At 35.8% G+C, this 19,596-nt stretch overlaps 1 protein-coding gene across 2 annotated transcripts in view; it reads right to left on the reverse strand.

The window, feature by feature from the left end:
• LOC311292270 (lipoprotein lipase) overlaps window positions 1–14,024 on the reverse strand; it is a 632,457-nt gene extending 618,433 nt beyond the window's left edge. Inside the window, exons 1-10 of one of the 2 annotated variants that reach the window (XR_014627701.1) lie at window positions 13,789–14,020; window positions 12,820–13,001; window positions 12,485–12,664; window positions 11,491–11,599; window positions 10,637–10,870; window positions 8,696–8,938; window positions 8,022–8,142; window positions 7,022–7,198; window positions 4,374–4,481; window positions 3,895–4,278 (exon numbers count right to left, since the gene is read on the reverse strand). Coding sequence is in view for 1 of the 2 variants with exons in the window: in XM_084411902.1 (XP_084268028.1) it covers window positions 4,128–4,278; window positions 4,374–4,481; window positions 7,022–7,198; window positions 8,022–8,142; window positions 8,696–8,938; window positions 10,637–10,870; window positions 11,491–11,599; window positions 12,485–12,664; window positions 12,820–13,001; window positions 13,789–13,879 (1,596 nt within the window). In the remaining variant the exon portion in view is untranslated. Of the gene's footprint in view, window positions 1–3,185; window positions 4,279–4,373; window positions 4,482–7,021; window positions 7,199–8,021; window positions 8,143–8,695; window positions 8,939–10,636; window positions 10,871–11,490; window positions 11,600–12,484; window positions 12,665–12,819; window positions 13,002–13,788 lie in introns of those variants that run through there. The other variant, XM_084411902.1, reaches the window with a different exon arrangement.
• Window positions 14,025–19,596: the final 5,572 nt, after the last annotated feature.

The raw sequence follows: 19,596 nt of genomic DNA on the forward strand, positions 1-19,596 counted from the left end.
GAGAATTGTGTGTAGTGTTTTGAAAAAGGTGTGTTTTAGAACTGCAGTTTGAGTGTAAAGCAGGAATTGTGCTTGTAGTTTAGCAGAATTGGTTCAGGGGGTTGGTGAATGAGTTACATGTTGTGATCACTGTGTCTCAAGTACCAGTATTTGTGTGTAAACAATTGAGAAAAACTGTAAAATAGTTCAAATTGTAGAAAATTCTTCAGATTGTTCACATGCACAGAAAATTTGCAGATACACACACATTCAGCCAACACACTCAGGTTCAAACATTTATTTTTTTATTTTTCACCACACAAGTCAGTGCAACATTGCACAGCAGAAATATTTACACTGGACTGAACAAAAATATGCTCACAAAAAAAACAGTAAACTGAAAAAGATTGAAGTGTTAACAATTAAGCATTGAGGTGTTTGGTCAGGTGACGCATATATCGGCCAATCAGCTCATGGAGTGTCATTTTGAATGGCAGTGTGTTGAAATGGCAAACATGTGACTTTATGTCAGATTGTTGTGTGTTATGCAGAGAACCGTGTTCAGTGTGTTTAAAAAGTGCCAAATGTGTGTAAAGCAGAAAATGTGTTTAGACTTTTGGAGACAAGAGAAGAGGTTTTGCTCTCTGTGTGTCAGTTTAAATAATTGTGCTGTGCATGTCATTTTAGTGTGTTAACAATTGGAAAAAACTGTAAATATTTGGCTGGCTTCTTCCATTTCATCGTCTCTGTGTCCTAGAAAAATAGAAATACTGATTACTGTAACTGTAACACATCGTTTTTACAAAATGGAAGCATTCAGAAAACGCTATCTGTATGTGAGGCAATTTGATGCATTTCTTTTTGTTACAGTAGTAAAGTGCAACAGCTACAGTACATGTATGTGTTGTACTGCACTCAAAAGTTACAGTAGAGAGCAGTCTGAAGCACATCTACTGTACCTGTTTATCTCCCTGAAGGTTCTTAAGATCGAGGCGACGGTGAAGCGACTCAAGTTTGGCTGTACTCGTTGCCCAGTCTCCCTCATATGGACAAAGACATGGGCAACTAGAGTGGCACTGCTTGTCTCTGACCTTCCCCTTCCCCTTCCCCTTCCCCTTCCCCTTCCTCCACTCCCTACTGCTCTTCCTCCTCCTCCACCTCCTACTTTTCCACTTCCTTCACCTCTTCCTCCACTCCCATCTACTCTTCCTCCTGACCCCGATGAGGACGACGAGCATGCAGATGAGCTTCCCTGAGACGGTTTCTGACAATTTGTGCAGAAATTCTTTGGTTATGTGGTAAAACTGCACATTTTAGACTGGCCTTTTATTGTGGCCAGCCTAAGGCACACCTGTGCAATAATAGCCGCGTTACCATTACCCTTCAAATTGCGCAAATTGAAATTGCGAATTGAGAAAATACGCCCAATGGAAACACGCCAATTTCGCAAAAACTCCCATTTATCGCAAACAAGTTTTTACGCTCGCATGAGGTGGTTTTACAGGCAATTCGAAAAATAAATATTTCGCAAAAGCGCAATGGAAACGCATTTACAGGTCAGCTGACGTGATGACGCGGTGTGTTTGGACAGAATACGAGACAGAATTCTTTATTAAACTCATAAAAGACAAAAGAATTACAGGAATAATGGATTCTAAACCTCAAATAAATGCCACAATCAAGACCTCGAAGCAGAAATGAGTGAGAAAAACCCATAAACACCTCATATGTGCTGCTCACAGTATAAGAGTCTTTCCTTGCCATTAATGCTTGGATAACACACATGCATCTCCTTCGATTATTAATAATGGCCAGTGCGGAGGCTGGGATATACATAAACCTACCAATGTCCATTGCCATGGTTTTTGGTATGATTTTACTTATCGCGAGAGGAAAAAATTAAGTTTTAGTCGCATTTAGTCGGTTAATGGAAACGCGTCATTTCGCAATAGTTTTTTGTCGACATTTAGAAAAAATTGCAAACGTTTTTGAGCAAATCTGTAATGGAAACGCGCCTAATCATGCTGTCTAATCAGCATCTTGATATGCCACACCTGTGAGGTGGATGGATTATCTCGGCCAAGGAGAAGTGCTCACTAACACAGATTTAGACACATTTGTGAACAAGATTTGAGAGAAATAGGCCTTTTGTGTACATAGAAAGTCTTAGATCTTCGAGTTCAGCTCATGAAAAATAGGGGCAAAAACAAAAGTGTTGCGTTTATAGTTTTGTTCGGGGTAGTTTAGGGAAATGGGTGTGCTCTTTGATGAATGGCGTTATGGTTTTGAAATTTTAGTTCAAAAGCCTGGTTATAGTGTTTAAGGAATCAAGAAAAAACTGTAAATGAAGAGATGTGAAATCTTTTGCTGCTTGTCAAATGTTTCACAACAGCTTGGTGTAGATGTCTTTGTTTGGCATTTATCACGTTGTATGACTGTAAATGAACATTAGAGTTTCTTGTGCTGTTCAAAATAATTGTCGAGGTCACCAGCGAACACGGTCAATTTGAGCAAAATACATCACAATACATTTTATTGTATAAGGAATATTCAGTGCCGGTTATTGAAAGTCCTTTAGTAGTTCTAAAATGAATATTTATTCAAATGAGCTTCATAGAGTAATATGAATTTAATCAGATACAGTGTGTATATAAGATTATTATAATCACATTTCAGAAGTCCTACAGCATGTTACATTGTCACATACACACTCAGACTTAAATGACGAGGAAACAAGTTAAAGTTCAAACAAGGTGTTTATTAATAGGTTTTGGCAAGAACACAATCGATGACCAGGTATGATTGGAAATGTAGTCCATGTTCAGGTGTGTGTGTGAGAGTGAAGGAGAGCCTGGCGTGATCGTGACATACATAAATACACAAGATGCTTTAAGCAAGTCATTTGTTAGTAGCCTGGACCAATGAACAAGTATTGACCTATATGTGTAACTAAAATTCCCAGACATTTCGTTTCAATTTGTGCACAACAAAAAGGGAAACAAAAAACATACAAATTGCATTGATTTGTTGCTGAGAAAATATATACCTGACTGGAATGTTAAATTCTATTGATTTCATTTTGTTTGATTTCAAAGCTGGTTAGCTGTAGAGATCACATCTAATATTGTTAAACTATAAATGTTGCATGTGAATAAAGCGCTATCAATAATTACAGATCAACATATATACAACCCTTGTGTTTGACCATTTTTATCTTGACTTATTTGTTTTATGTGTACAAAATCTGTTCTGCCCTCTAAAGATAAATATTTGTTTTTAACACACAATATGTCTACAAGCTGAAAATTAAACATCTATGTTCGGGTGAATCTCACAAAACCTGTCAAGAACATGATCATATTTTTCCCCAAAATCAAAAGAAAGAAATAAGAAATTGTCTTTGCACTGAAGTCTATTTTTAGGAACATTGGGATTTTTTTATGTTTAATTCTCATTATTTTATGCCCTTCAATTTTTTTTCTCTCTCTTTTGATTTTGGGATGAAATGTGATTTGTGAAATTCACAAGCCTACACTCTCATCAAATTAAAACTTTCAGATAAATCTGGTGCAAATAGCATAAATAACATTTTAAAGGGGCGATATGTAAGATTTTCAATGTATTAATCACTTTTTATTGCCGATGTGTGAACAGCTTGTAACGAAACATAAAAAAAATGAGACCTTCCCAGACTTCCTAGTTTGTCTATGAAAGCCTGTAGATTTTTATGTGAAGGACTCGGGACGTATTTGCCGGGAAAAATCTAAAGGATGTGACGGTTAACTTCTCTTAACTTCAATGACACATGAAATTAATGTTCAGGATAATGCCGAAAGAGCCATTCTGTAAGTGTCATGATTAATTCAAAATTGTCGCACATGGCCAGATCTATACAGTCTATAGTCTCAAATATACTTCATAATCAAACTATCATAACAGTGTAATTTTAATGACCTCATCTGTCTCATGATGTCGGTGAATCGCAGGAACTTATTTTTATTTCTAAGAAAAGTATATCAGGGGTTTGAATCACGTTTGTACTTTACGACGAGTGGATGACTGCAGTTCACGTAACGGCCACCAGTGTCGCTAATAACAAGAGTTTCTGAATCCTACAATATAGATCCTTTAAGTTCTCTGCGTTGACCTCATGAAGTCGTGTTTAGATTTGTGGTGGTTTCTGTCACGATGACCTCTGTTGATTCATTATGGCGTGACGCTGGTTCTTTTCTCATAACTGCGGTGGCTTCATTGACGCCCTGTTTGAAGAAGCTTCCGTGATGTTTCAGTCTGTGCTTCCTGAAAATCCATAAGCGGAGAGAGAGAGAGAGAGAAAGTTTTGTATATATGAAGGCCTGATATCTCATTTTCATTGAAAGTAAAGTCGACTTTACCTCTCCTCTCTCCTGCTCTGCTGCGTCTCACTGGACTTCACAAACACAACAGGCTCGCCACCCTGAATGAGGGAACCAAGCTCTCCATCTTTGGGTCTGAATATTACCCTTCAAAACAAAAGAAAAAATTATTTGTTTGCTTTAAAGACCACCTGTGGTGAAAATCCAGCTTTTAATGTTGCTTATATGTCTATATCAAAGTCAGTTCACCATATCACGACAAGGTTGTTTTTAATGTGCTTTAAAGGAACACTCCACCGTTTTTTGAAATAGGGCTTATTCACTTTCTTTCCTACATTTAGATAGGTGGGCAAATGCATTTTTGTCTCAGTGCATGCATTGTTTTAGTTTGACAGGGTCGGCGCTAGCTTAGCTTAGCATAATGAATGGAATCCTTTGTTGCCAGCTAGCATGTCCTGAGTAAAAGTGAAATAAAAAATAAAAAAACCCCACCTAATTACTTCTTGTGGCCTGCGTATTCACAACAAGTACAAATAGTGATGCAGATTAACACTAGGCGATTTCCTAGGCAGATATTGACTTATATATTAAGGACTATATTAGGGGGAAGGACAGGCGAAGCACTGCTACTTGGGCGTGATATCTCTGCGCCCAAGTAGCAGTGCTTCGCCTGTGCTTCCCCCTAATATAGTCCCAAGTCAATATCTGCCTAGGAAATCGCCTAGTGTTAATCTGCATCACTATTTGTACTTGTTGTGAATACGCAGGCCACAAGAAGTAATTAGGTGGTTTATTTTTATTTTTTATATCACTTTTACTCAGGACATGCTAGCTGGCAACAAAGGATTCCATTCATTATGCTAAGCTAAGCTAGCGCCGACCCTGTCAAACTAAAACAATGCATGCACTGAGACAAAAATGCATTTGCCCACCTATCTAAATGTAGGAAAGAAGGTGAATAAGCCCTATTTCAAAAAATGGTGGAGTGTTCCTTTAAGACAAACCATGTGTAAATTCATAAGTCGACACCATTGCTGAGTGTTTCCTCCTTAAAACTGCAGTGAACCAAAGACACGCTTTTTCGCTGGTGTTTCTGACGTCACAAACTACCTTGTAACCAATCAGATCAACGTGTGATCGTCAACGAGTGGATCTCTGAGCTGAGTGAGTGAGTGGAGGCGGGGCTCATTTGCATATTCATAGAACCACGCATAGTAAATGAGGCAAGGGTGTCGAGTTACATTCAAGATATTTTAAGGCATTAAAAACGTGTCATTTTGGAGATCAAAGATGACTTTTAAGGGATACAATTAAGGGATAAAACTTTAATTATTTTGTTTCATTTATTAATAATACGTTTTTGTCTTACTTTCACTACAATAACCCCCTGTATGTTTTGCAGTTATGATATTACATCGTCAACCTTTATTCAAATAATATAAAAAATGTGTTAAAGATTTCATTGTGTATTTCATTTTGTAATCATATATTGTGTAGTTGTGCTTGGAGTCAATTGTTTTATTTGTGATAACGCACTGAAACATGCCAAATTGTGCCAACATAATTTTTGGCCAGGCTGTCAAACAAAGAAAGTATGAACACATGCAAAAACAAGAGAGAACCAACGAAATATTAATATCTGATTATGTTGTAGTAAATGCATGCTTTTTCCCGTGAGATTTTTGCTTTTCTGCAGTAAGTAAAATAAATCCTGTTGCTTTTTTTGCCAAATAATTTTGTCAGATAAATACAAAAAAAAAAAAAAAAAGTTTAGTGGTTTGTTCTTCCCTCATATTTAAAATAAAAAAATAAAAAAAATAAAGAATTTTTTTTTTAACGGTTTAATCAAACTTATTAAGTAATTAAAAACAAATTCCAAAAATATACAATATACTATTCAAAAGTGGTCGGTAAGATTTTTTTAATGTTTTTGTCTCTTATTAAAGTCACTTTTGCGCACCAATGCTGCATTTATTTGATTAAAAATACAGTAAAACCAGTAATATTGTGAGATATTATTACAATTTAAAATAGCTGTTTTCTATGTGAATACATGAGAAAGTGTAATTTATTCCTGTGATCAAAGCTGAAGTGTCACATGATCCTTCAGAAATCATTCTAATATGATGATTTGCTGATTCAGGATGTGTGTGTGTGTGTGTGACGTTTGGTTTTGAGTTTTGTCCATGTTCTTACTTTCAGGTCTTTTATTTTGAAGTATTTATTCATGGTCATGTTTCCTGGTTTGTCATGTGATTCCCTTGCTCTCATGTGGTCCTGTCATGTGCCTCCTTGTTCCATGTGTTATGTTCTCATTGGTTGGTCTAGTTATGTGTCCTGTGTTCTCATTGGTTCATTGTGCACAGGTGTTTCTTGTTAGTCATTAGTCTCTGTGTATGTATATATATATATTATTATTATATTATTATATATTGGATTTATGTAACCCTGCTGTCGGTGAGTGGTTTGGTCAAGTCTTTGTTTTGTATTTTTTCACGTTGGATTAAAAAAAAACTTCACATGGGTTCTTAACTCACTCGCCAACAATGGATTTAGTTGTTACAGAAATCACATGACAAACCAGGAAACATGACCATGACTAAACTTCAAAATAAAAGACCTGAAAACAAGAACATGAACAAAACTCAAAACCGAACATGACAATATTTGAACCTGAAATGACTCACTTGGACTGTGTTTCTCCAGATTTAATCCTCATTCTGCGGATGGTGAACTGATTGCTGCTGAAGAAGCCGTAGAGATACGAGTCCTTCTCCCAGTGGATGTTCAGCATCAGAAGCTCTCCGATGTCTTTATCGGACGTCACCAGGAAGGAGATGGTGCTGTTGCTGGTCAGGCTGGGCCTGGGTGCAAATTACAGGACAAATGTTCATATCTCAGTGACCCTGTTTAAAATTGCTTTTATATTTTGTAAAAAGAAAGGGACAAAATAAGAGGGTACATATCACACCTGTGTTGGCATCCCTTCATTGGTAACCGGTTCAATTCAGAGTTGATTTTAAGGTTTTAGTATTTGTATTTAAAGGAACACGCCGACTTTTTGGGACTTTAGCTTATTCACCGTATCCCCCAGAGTTAGATAAGTCCACACATACCCTTCTCATCTCCGTGCGTGCCGTAACTCTGTCTGACGCACACACCGCTAGCCTAGCTTAGCACAAAGACTGGAGGTAAATGGCTCCAGCTAGCATACTGCTCCCAATAAGCGACAAAATAACGCCAACATTTTCCTATTTACATGTTGTGATTTGTATAGTCTCAGCGTGTACGAATAACAAGGTCACATGAGACACAGCCATCTTCTAACCGTATACATACTGGGAACTATATTCTCAGAAGGCGAAGCACTGATACTTCTGCGGAGTGATTAAGAATAAGCCATATTTTTCTCAGGCTTATTCTTAATCCGACTGCACTTTTGGTTTTAATTGTTTTTATTGGCTTGATGATGTTTTGATAGAATAAATCTATTATTTTCTGATGTTTTTCTTCTGATATATCTTATCAGTATTTATTTTAAGGTGCTATATAAATAAATTTGACCTTGACCTTGTATCATTTCAGATATTTTTAAGTGTGATGCAAGTGTCCAAATAATTTCGGGGCCACTGAATTAGTAAAATGACCAAAAAAAATAATAATTTTTTTTTAAATAAATGAACTCACACAATGACCGAGATGTCATCCCTTTCATCGGTCGTCCCGAACAGAGACACTTTCATTGGCTGCTCCAGCAAAGTCATGTTTTTGTCGCTGAAAAGATGCAGCTTAATCTGGTAATGAAACACTGGAAGAGAACGAGAGAGAGGAATATAAAAATCACAAAACTCATTTCACAAGTTAAAAAATATCATTATGTGCAGCTGTATCTGGTTAGTACTTGTATAGAGAGTTAACTAGATTTACAGTGTTGGGCAAAAGTGATGCATTTCCTTAAAAATATGAGAAATATTTGATATCTTTTTTTTAATATGAGGGAAGAACAAACCGAGAAAATTATTTGGCAAACTACAGCAATAGGTGTCTTTTTACTATGCAAAAAAAATGCATCGAAAAACAAAAAGCTCACAGGAAAAAGCATACATTGACTACAATATTATCAGTTTTATAATCAAATATTTTGTTTTTGCATGCATTCATAATTTCTTTGTATGACAGCCTGGCCAAAAATGATGTCGGCACAATTTGGCATGTTTCATTGAGTTATTATCACAAATAAAACAAGCGACTCCAAGCACAACTATGAAATATGCTTAAAAAAATGTATTTGAATAAAGGGTCAAAATGCCAATTTTCCATCAGTTTTGGCCTGTAGATTTGTAATAGCTCTGGTTGCTCACCCTTATACGGCATCATGTCCCGGGTTTTGAGGTACATCTTTGCGCTCCTGCTGCTGCGGATCTTGTTGACGTTGTACCCGAGTTTGTTGCAGCGGTTCTTGCGGCAGCTCAGACACAGTCCCTTGTTGAAGGAGTCTCTGGAGCCGCAGCGAAACGCCCAGCTCGGGTGCGCACGGTTCACCAGCGAGTCGATGAACAGGTGAATCGAGCGCTCGTGGGAACATTTCACAATCTGGTCCATGTCTGACAGAGGTCAAAGGGAAGGTGAGAGGTCAAACGTTTAGAGAAAAAAACAAGCTGATGGTCCTTAACGGCTTAATGTTTACTGCACATATGCACTGATTTTACTAACAGTGTTGTTATTGTTAACTAAAACCATTCAAAATCATTTTCAGTTATGAAATAAAATAATATGTAAAAACTTAAACTTATTAGAAAATTAGAAATGTTGGCTAAAAATAAATATATATTAAAAAAAGCTTAAAATAAATATTAAACAATAATAAAATGACAAAGGCACATAACAAAATGTATTTTAATGGCATTTTAACAGCAACAGTGCTGTTATTGTCAATTAAAACTAAAATATTAAAAACCATATTCGGTAACTAAAATAAAATAAAATATAAATATTATTTGAAAAAGTTATGTTGCCTGAAATAAGTTGAAATAAAAAGAAATGTTAACTGAAATAATTATGACTGAAACTTAAATATAAATCAAAGCTAAATAAAATATATTAAATAAAATTATAATAATAATATTATATATATATATAATATTATTATTATATATTTTTTTATATATTTTATTTAGCTTTGATTTATATTTAAGTTTCAGTCATAATTATTACATAATTATATACCGTGCGTATATAAATGACACAAATAAAACAGATTTTAATAGAGTTAGTATTTTACTAATAGTGTTGTAATTGTTAACGTTAACTAAAACTATTCAATTATTTTCAGTAATTTAAACAAAGCTGAAATAAAATATAAATATTATATGAAAAACTAAAATGACTAAAAAAGAAATATATATAAATTGAAGCTAATTTAAAAAAAACTAATAAAAATGACAGCACACAACAAAATGACCAAAACCTGAAACTAAAATGAAAACTGAAAATATAAAAACAAAAGCTAATTCAAAATATTAATGGATAATAGAGATTTTGATTTTTTTTTAATGAAAATAAAGATAACGATTCTGAATAGACAACTAAACAACATAACATAATTTACTAGAAGTCCAAAATGTTAACTGCTGCATTCTGTTTAAAAATATATAATGAATAAATTGTTTTATTTTTTTAAAAATCGGGTTGAATGAACGATTCAATGACTCATAAAGACTCGTTTCATTAATGGATGATAAATAAGCATTTTTGAACGAATCTCTTGCATGAATGATTCAATGACAAACACTCACTTGTCGCCACCTACTGGTGCAACGATGCAATTGAAGCAATCATTATTTGAAGCGTCATAATACTTTCAAAACGTGATTTACTCTATTTTGATCGCTACCATAGACATATACCTAAACTATAAACTTTTATCCCAGTACTTTTGTGAAAATTTTAATTATTGCAACACAAAAACACTGTGTGGTTTGTGAAGCGGTTTCATACATGACAATGACAATGACAACTGCTCTCTCTGGCTCAGCGTCAACACAGATCTGAATGTTCGCTGTCATCGTAAGTCATTGTCATTTAGGAATAAGATCACGTGGGTGTTTGAAACAAGATCGTGATCTTATAACAATTAATAGTGCAGCTCTAATCGATACAGTAGTCAACATTTAAAGTGGATCAAAACCTTTCATCAAAGTTATCCATGAATTAGGACAACTTTGATTAACTTTTTTTGATCCACTTGAAATGTTGACTACTATATAGTAGTACAGCAATAGCACTAAGTGAACAGTGCGTACTGTATATGCCGTAGGCGGCGATGAGCTTCATGGTGTGCTGAATGGTGCAGCCGGGCTGGAACGTGCCGCCGTTGGGGTAGATGTCCACGTGACCCACGGGTCTCTGGATGCCGATGCTGAGGTCCGGTGAGCCTCTGGTGTTCGTGTGCAGGACGTCCACGAACGAGGCGTCATCCGGGGACAGACGCCTCAGCCTCTCTGCGTTCTCAAAGCTGGGGCCCGCTGGGTCGAGACCTGCAAAACCATGAGAAAACAGCAACAAACGCTACTCTTTTAGACTCATTTGTGGCCATTAAGGTTATTACTAAGGACTCATATGAGATGCATTACAAACATCTGACAAAGTTCCTTCTGGGAGAGAAAAAAGAGCAGATGTAAGGGATAACGTACATCCAGCCGGTTGTTATATCAGAATAAACCCTGACAGGGTGATGAGGACCCTGACGGTTTTAGTTTTTAAGAGATATTGATTTCAGATTAAACTGTTTTAAATACCTCTTTGTATCTTATAATCCAACAGTGTACAAAACAACAGTCACAAAATGGCCGCCGCTGCGTTTGAATAAAACGAGAGAGCGAGTCCACGATACTGGCATAATGGCATATTTAAATAACTGTACACAAAATATTGATTTGTCTGAGTTTTAATATTTGATTAGCTCACCAAACGCAAAACATCCATGAAGAAAAAACTTTCCTAGCGAGCGTTTAGCGCTGTTGACTTCAGTGACCCGGATGAGCCTGTGTTTCTGTTATCTGGGAATAACATCCTGCTGGATGGCGCGATTGACCAATCAGAATCAAGTATTCCACAGAGCCGTGTAATAAGCACTATTAAAGGAAGGGCTTCCCACCTGTAATTCTGTTGACTTTGTTGTTGGTGAGGTTTCCTGCGACTCCTGCCACATGTGCACCGAGACTGTAGCCGAGAAGATGCACTTTCTCCAGCGGATAGTCCAGCTCCTTTACACACACACACACACACACACACACACACACACTCGCATTTAATCTCATGAAGCCTGTAAACAACATGTCTGGATCATTAAATGAGAAATTATAGTTTGCTTAAAGTCGACATGAAGAGGAAGACGCAATCGTCTTTGTTTCACTGTTGTGACGTACAGTATATCCGAGTGAAATCGATTTGAATAAACACTGCAATATTCCATAAAAAAAAAAAGAAGAGAAAAAGAAAAAAGTCTTTTAGGATTATCATTATTTTCTGCATTGCAATGATAATTTAGGGGATCAGTTATTTTTTGTATTATTTATGTATTTTATAAATGCAGAGTTTTTATTAATATTTTGAATAAGCTTTTATTTTTATATTATCGGTTTTAATTTTAGTTTAATTTGCACTAATTTTGCAATTTTATGCTTTCGGCATTTTTATTACTTTTTTTAATATTCCTATTTAGGTTAAAAAAATGTATTTCTGTTTTAGTTTTTGTTCTAGTTAAAGGGATACTTCACCGATTAGCGTTAAGCTTTGTATCAGTAGAAACCCGGTATTTGTATCCTTTCTCCCGATACTGCCCTCTGTAACCGGTAGGCGTGGCTTGGGAGTGTCCTCATAGGGCAGCGAAGCAAGTGCATTCTGGGAGTCTTTCATCCACATGAGCCAAAAATACATTTTCTGGCTTTTCTCAGTCTAGAAGGCACCAACTTCTAAAATAATTTCACATTTCTACTACATAAATGACCCAATTTAAATACACATTCATCTTTCCAGCGGTGAAATATCTCTTTGCTCACACAAACATAACTCATGTGGGGTAACCTTCAGCTGACTGTCCTTACAGAAATGCTACAGCAACAATGTTGCGCACGTGTTTCTCTGCATACCTCCAGCCAGTCGATGAACTTGGCCACGTCTGCGCCCACCAGTCCAGTGTTTTCTGCTGATGTGGGGTAGTGTTTGTTGGCCCGATCCAACCAGTCCACAACGATGACATTAGCACTGGGTTCACGATCAAACAGAGCCGTCACAAGCTTATGGACCCAGCTCTCAAACAGACCTGCAACCTACATTCAACAGACGTGTGTGTGTGTGTGTGTGTGTGTGATTATTCATGGAATTCATAGGGGAAAAAAGAAGTAAAAAGAACATTTTGGTCTTAAATTATGACACCATCTGCAATATGAATTTTCTGTCTGACAAAAATGCATCCGCGACTCACCGACCATCCATGGATAATGAGGAAGGTTCGCGAGTCATTTTTGAAGTTGCAGTCCGAAACAGATTCCTGTTGTCCTGGGACAATATAGCAAAGATCCTCGTCAGGGAATTCTGCACTCCTGATGGAGAACTTGGACTCGATGTCGCTGTAGTCCACTGTCTGATCAGTGGAGTTCCCTGAAACTAACATCACACACACATTTATCATCTTTAGCATGTGCCTCCAATATAAATGTTTTGTAAGGCTTATATTGTAGCGTTATATATGTGAAAGGCAGAGGAGAATGGGTCTCTCCCTAGTTTTTTTTTCCCCCTCATCCTACAGAAAGTAGTTTCTTCTTTCCTCACAGCTTTTGGCTTTGCTGTGATTACTGGGGCTTGTAAGCCTTTATTCTCTGTACAGCTGCTTAGGGAACAATGTGTGTTGTGTGGAAATCAAATCAAACTGAACTTGCTGATCCAGGATCAGGGTATATGCAATGGCCAGATTAAGTCGAGCAGAACCACACTGATCCTGGACCTGTGCCTTAATCACTTCCACTTCCACATACAGTATACATGCACCTGTTCCAAATGATCAAGATTAAGGTTTATTTAATTACAGTTAGGCTACTTGCAACGCATTCTTATTGCAAAAACAGAAGAGAGAGAGTGTGTGTGTGTGTGTGTGTGTGTGTGTGCGAGTGAGTGTGTCTGTGTGAATGTATGTGTGTGTGTGAGAGAGAGAGAGAGAGAGAATGTGCGTGTCTGTCTGTCTGTGTGCGTGTGTGAATGTATGTGTGTGAGTCTCTGTGTGTGGGTGTCTATGTCCGTGTGTGTGTGTGTGTGCGCGCGCGCGCGCGTGTGAATGTATGTGTGTCTGTAAATCTGATTTTGCATATCTTACAAAAACATTCATAATTTTGCACAGATGTACAATACAAATGTAAAGTGATTAGTATCTACGTTATTTTCAAAGTGAAAAACTTACTAGCAAATACTTCTTCAGTAGAGTTGAAAATTGGTTCGCTTGCAATAAGAGAAAATCCGATTACCAGCAGCCATAAACTTTCTTTTCCCATAGTACAGAACAAATCAAATAATTTCAATTTTACAGTACAGTATATATAAATAATGTTCAGTCAATGATCCCAATATAAAGAGTCAACGTGTCGTCCGCGTGTTATTTAACTGTGAACCTGCTGCTGCTCACAGCATTTATAACACAATGCGTGTTTTTTTTTTCGTGCTCTTTAGCAATTGGGTGAAAGTGAGCCGGGGGGGCGTGGCCAACATATTTAACCAGCTGTCAATCACAAGCGTAACGTAAACAACAGTCTTTGTGTTTAGCCTGAAGATTCAAATGTTGTGATGCTAATCGCTAAAATAGTTCTACAAAAGCTTCTTGATACACTTTCCCTCGTCTCACTTTTTATTGTTGTGATAAGGCCTAAATATTTTTTAAAAAGATGGCTTTAGGCTATATATATTTCCATTAGCCTCCATAGATGTCTTTTATATTTATGACTTTATATGAAGTAGTAGACTATTATTATTAGTTATTGAACTGGTTATATTATATCTAATTGTATTGTTTATATCAGAATTTTCTGCATCAGTTGAATTCTTTATTGCTGAGCAGAAAAAAAAAACGTAATTAAGACATAATTTGATCTGATTTCAGCAGTTTATTTTCTTTATCTCACTTTTCAAAGCGTAAAGTAATGCTATTTCAGTTGATCCAGTTAGCATTCATTTGGGATTTGTTGGCAAGGAATCTTTGGTGTATAATATAAAATTATAATGGGGTCAAACTCAAACCTGAAGCAATATTGAAGTTTTTTAATTTATTGTTTGTTTTGCTGATTATAATATTCTCATTTAGCATGATGGTCTTTTTTACTAGGGTCTTTATCTCTGAGAAGAAGAAGACCATCTTTATAATCTCATTGTTATTTGGGAGGAACGATTGAGACATTTTTATGACACTTTATCACTAGAAAAACTGAAATAACTGAAAATATTAAGACCTTTCTCATTATATAGAACCATAAAGAGTTGTATAAAAGTGATTCAAGAACACTAGAGTTCTATATAGAACATTTTTTAAGAGTGAGCTATTGTTTTATCACTTCAAACCTTTCCTGTAAAGGGTGTTTGTGCTATTTGTATTTACAATAAATGACATTTCTTATATTTTGCATCATTTTTGCATTTCTATCTTTCTATCTAATGTAGTGAAATCCAACTGATATTCAAAACGCAGTACAAAATGCAATATGTGAAATCTGGGGGGAAAATCCCTCAGAAATTGGTAAATTTCACAATTAATTACTCAGGATCACTAAGTAACACGCTAAAATAAACATGAAATTTTAAAGTAGAAAGACTATCTTCTTGTAAAACATCCTCCAATTATCTTTAACGTACAACTTTGAAAAATCTTTTCTTTTTTCTTACAGTAATGATATGTTTATATTAACAAGAGGTCCTTCACTAGTAAAACAGGTTCTCTGGGTGTCCATCCGGTCTCACCAGCAGTGAAGAGAATCCTTTAAATCAAACGTCTCTGTAACCCGCAGAGACTCAGTGTCATCTTTCATTGATCAAACATAATCATAACAGCTTTAAGAACAAACACGTTCCGGAACATTGTGACCGGGAAAATTGTTGGCTAAATGCTGAAAATGATACCACAACTGAGAGACGGTTGTAATCTATGCAAAACTAGGAAAGATGAATGTTGTTTTAATGTGATCTTATATAACAAACTTTTTTTTTTTTTTTAAGTTGAAATCTGTTAGTTTTCATAAAAATCTCAAAAGTGGCTGTAATGCATAATCGGGTCTGTGTTTCCTGAAGCTGCAGATAATGTGCCTTGAAGAATCAACGTGAGATATGAATATGATAATCATTCAGATTCAAACACTATAAGCAAATAAGACCCAACAAGTCAAATACTATTTCAGAACTTCTTTATGTACAATAACGCCCCCTGCTGACAAGATAAAGCACTCCTCTTCTGTGATGCCTGAGGTTTTGAACTGAGAGTGAAGAGTGTGTGATTCCAGATCTCACCGCTAGAGGGCAGCTGTCAATCAGCATTGACGAGTCATTCCTCACCCAGGGTTACCAAGAATATGACTTTTGACCTCTGATTTAGGAAAAGCTCAATTATGCATGACTATGGGCTGTAAATTTTAACATATTGCATGAAATCTTTTTTTTTTTTTTTTTTTGTATGTGTCAAGAATTGAATATATGTTTTTGTTAGTTAATTGATCATCAAACTCTATTAATTTAAACATTAGGTTCATAAAATGACTAATTCAAAATATAGCGGAAGACTAATTCAAAATATGAATAAAAACTAGTATAGTTTTAGTATCTCAATGATACAATAATAACACCGCCCACTATGTGTCTTTTATTTATTTAAGATATTTTTTTTAATATTTGTATATTGCATTAAATTCTATAATATCGCAACATATAAAACTATAATTAAATCTGACTTTTAAAGGGAAAGATGAAGGTCCTGTCATCGTTCACTGACCCTTAAGTTGTTTCAGAACATTAATACTCTTTTTCTGGAGCACAAAAGAAAAGTTTGCGGAGGCTTTTCCATTAAAAATAAAAAGTAAAAGTTGACCATGCATGACCTGTTCCTTTAACAGCGTGAACTAATGCACTATATGATCAGCGTTTTTAAACTATTGGCCAATATGTTCTTGATGCCAGAATGTTTATGGCGTTATAATAATATGTGGAATATGATGAAATGTGCCTCTGAGCTGCTGGAATTCTGGAACGTCATTTAGTTTTTCCTGTTTCAGTTAGGAGATTGTTTTATGACTTTGAAATTTCATCTTTCTGCTTCACATAAATACATGCAGCAATCCAGACTGAAACTCTTATTTTATCTCCATTTCCCTGGTACATTATTTGAAAAGAAGATAATCAAAAAAACGATCTGGGTTTCTGCTTTTAAACACTTACCGCAATAAAACCTGGAAAATAATGTATTAAAAAGGCAAATGTTCATGTTGACATGGACTGGTCACATCATGGAATGAAGTCATTTTAAGCGACCTATTTAAGAAGTCTCAAAGTGAATTTTTAAAGGCTCTCTGCATGATTCAGGTATTCATATTTATATATTCATTCAGCCATTAAGATTTCATTTATTTTAGTGACACACAATTGAATTGATAGACTATAGGTATCAACTTGCTAGCAGTAGCACATTTTAAAGGGGTGGTTGATTATGATTTCACTTTTCTAACTTTAGTTAGTGTGTAATGTTGCTGTTTGAGCATAAACAACATCTGCAAAGTTACAACGATCAAAGTTCAAAGCAAAGGGAGATATTTGCTTTTAAAGAAATTGCTTTTTAAGAACTACAACAAACGGCTGGTAGAGACTACACCACATTCCTCCCGGGTTAGTGACATCACTAACCCTAAAATTTGCATAAACCCCGCCCCCGGAACACGATTTATAGATTATCAAGACAGAATATGCTAATCAATGACTAGAAGATAACTACACATAAGCTACATAAATTCATCAACTAACCATTCAGAAATGTCCTGTTGCTTCTACATGAGTCTCTCTATCTTTGTCTGACTCCGGTTTGAACATAAAAGGCTAAACGTTTTTGAAATATCTCTTGAAGCTCCGCCCCTTGTGCCGGGAGCAGCAGCTCATTTGCATTTAAAGGGACAGACAAACAACAGTGCATTTTTGCTCACCCTCAAAAAGTGACAACTTTAATATGCTATATCTGTGAGATATTTTTGAGCTATAACTTACCACTCCTTTTACATCTTAAATGCTAAGATTGTCATACTCCTTCAGGCATCACAGATAAATGTATGTAAATAAGTCCACAGACTAACAAAATGCTCCACTCTTCTCCACAATGGTAACCCACTGTAATTTAAATGGTTCTAATAATTCCACTGTAATTGAACATTAAACACAATTACACACTATCACACTACTTCCCCTTTTCTCATTTTCTCAAAAAAAAAACACATAATTTGAACATTTATTCTCTCTTAATTCAACCATATGCAAAGCATGCTGGGAACTAACAAGCACCGCCCAGTTTCAGTTAATGCAACACAAATCATTCATGTAATCCAACACAAACAGATTAAGTACACTTAAAATGTACATATATTTAAGCAGATTGAACACAATCAAATTAAGTTAGGACAGAACGTATAGCAATTGTGTTGCTTAAGCTCATTTTAATTAAGCAATTTAAACAAGCAGCAAACATTTTTTTTTTTCAGTGTAAGTTTAAAAAATCCAAGTTAAACTTTCTAAAGAAACTATTGGATTAAGGACATTTCCCAAACACACTCAAAGTGCTTGACCAATCACAACACACTGCTCCAGCCGACCAATCAGAGCACAGTATGCTTTTCAGAAGGAGGGGCTTCATAGAGACAGAGCGTTACTGACAGACTGTGAAGAGATGAGCTGCAACAATGGAGAATATGGAGTCAGGTGCCCCAAAAATGTGTCTTTAGGAGTTAAACCTGAACAGTAGCTTCTTTTAATCATGATAATGTCTCAGTCTCATACTGGCATTGTGAAATACATTCATCTCTTTCTGCAGTGTGTCCAAGTCCTCTGAGGTCGGATGTGTTTGGCTGAAGACATCAGCAGCATTACTATCATATCTTACACGTCCAGCTCATGTAATACGAGCTCATGTGGCGTTCTGAAGGAGTGACTCACGGTCTACGGCAGGATCACAATGCTCACGCTGACCTCTGCTAACTCAAAACCCCTTAAAAGGGCTATAAACACGTTAAGGTCATGATCTCTCTAAATCATCTACAGCAGACGGAAGAATGCAGGATGCAGGTGTTCCTGGAGGATGAACGAGAGAGATTTCACGTCCCCGAGGTCTCAAACTCATTATGATCCTCATAAAACAGCTGGATTTATAATGCTTTACTCTTTCTGCTATTAGAAACTCGCAAAAAAATGACCATTTTGTCAAAACACTGGAGTTACTGCAGTTGTAAAATCATCATAAATTTATAGTTCTATGTTCTAAATCTGTCTGTCTTTTTTTTATGCAAGTACCAAATTAACAATATATATTGGTGATCTATGATGATCATGCATTTTATATTTTTGCCAGAGAGGAAATGATGAAAAGAGCTTTTCAGTCATAAGTTTGGGGTTTGAAAGAAATCTTCTGCTTATCGAGGCTGCATTTATTTGATCAAAAATACAATAAATTCACTAATATTATGAGATATTATTACAATTTAAAAGAACTGTTTTCTATGTGAATATATAGTAAAATGTAATTTATTCCTGTGATGGAAAGCTGAATTTTCAGCATCATTACTCCAGTCTTCAGTGTCACATGATCCTTCAGAAATCACTCTAATATGATCATTTGATTATATTGTCATATTTTTGTGGAAACCTTGATACTTTTTTCAGGATTCTTAGAAGCATTTGTAGGAAATGAATGCATTATGAATGCATTTATTGACACTTTTGGTGAAATTAATGCATTCTTGCGCAATACAACTCTTTATTTCTATAAAAGATTCTCACTGACCCCAAACTTTTGAACAGTAGTATAGTTCCACATATTCTGCCTGTATTTTAGGTATATTTTTCAAACTTAAAGCTAGAAATGAGCTTCCTAATGAACATCGAGTCCAGAGTAAATGAGTCTTGCATTCTGAATATGTTATTAATACTGCATTAATGGACAGACGGTCATAAGTTGTTCCACAGCCGGAGAAGCACAAACACC

This window comes from Rutilus rutilus (assembly GCF_951802725.1).
Source record: "Rutilus rutilus genome assembly, chromosome: 6".
NCBI lineage: Eukaryota > Metazoa > Chordata > Actinopteri > Cypriniformes > Leuciscidae > Rutilus > Rutilus rutilus.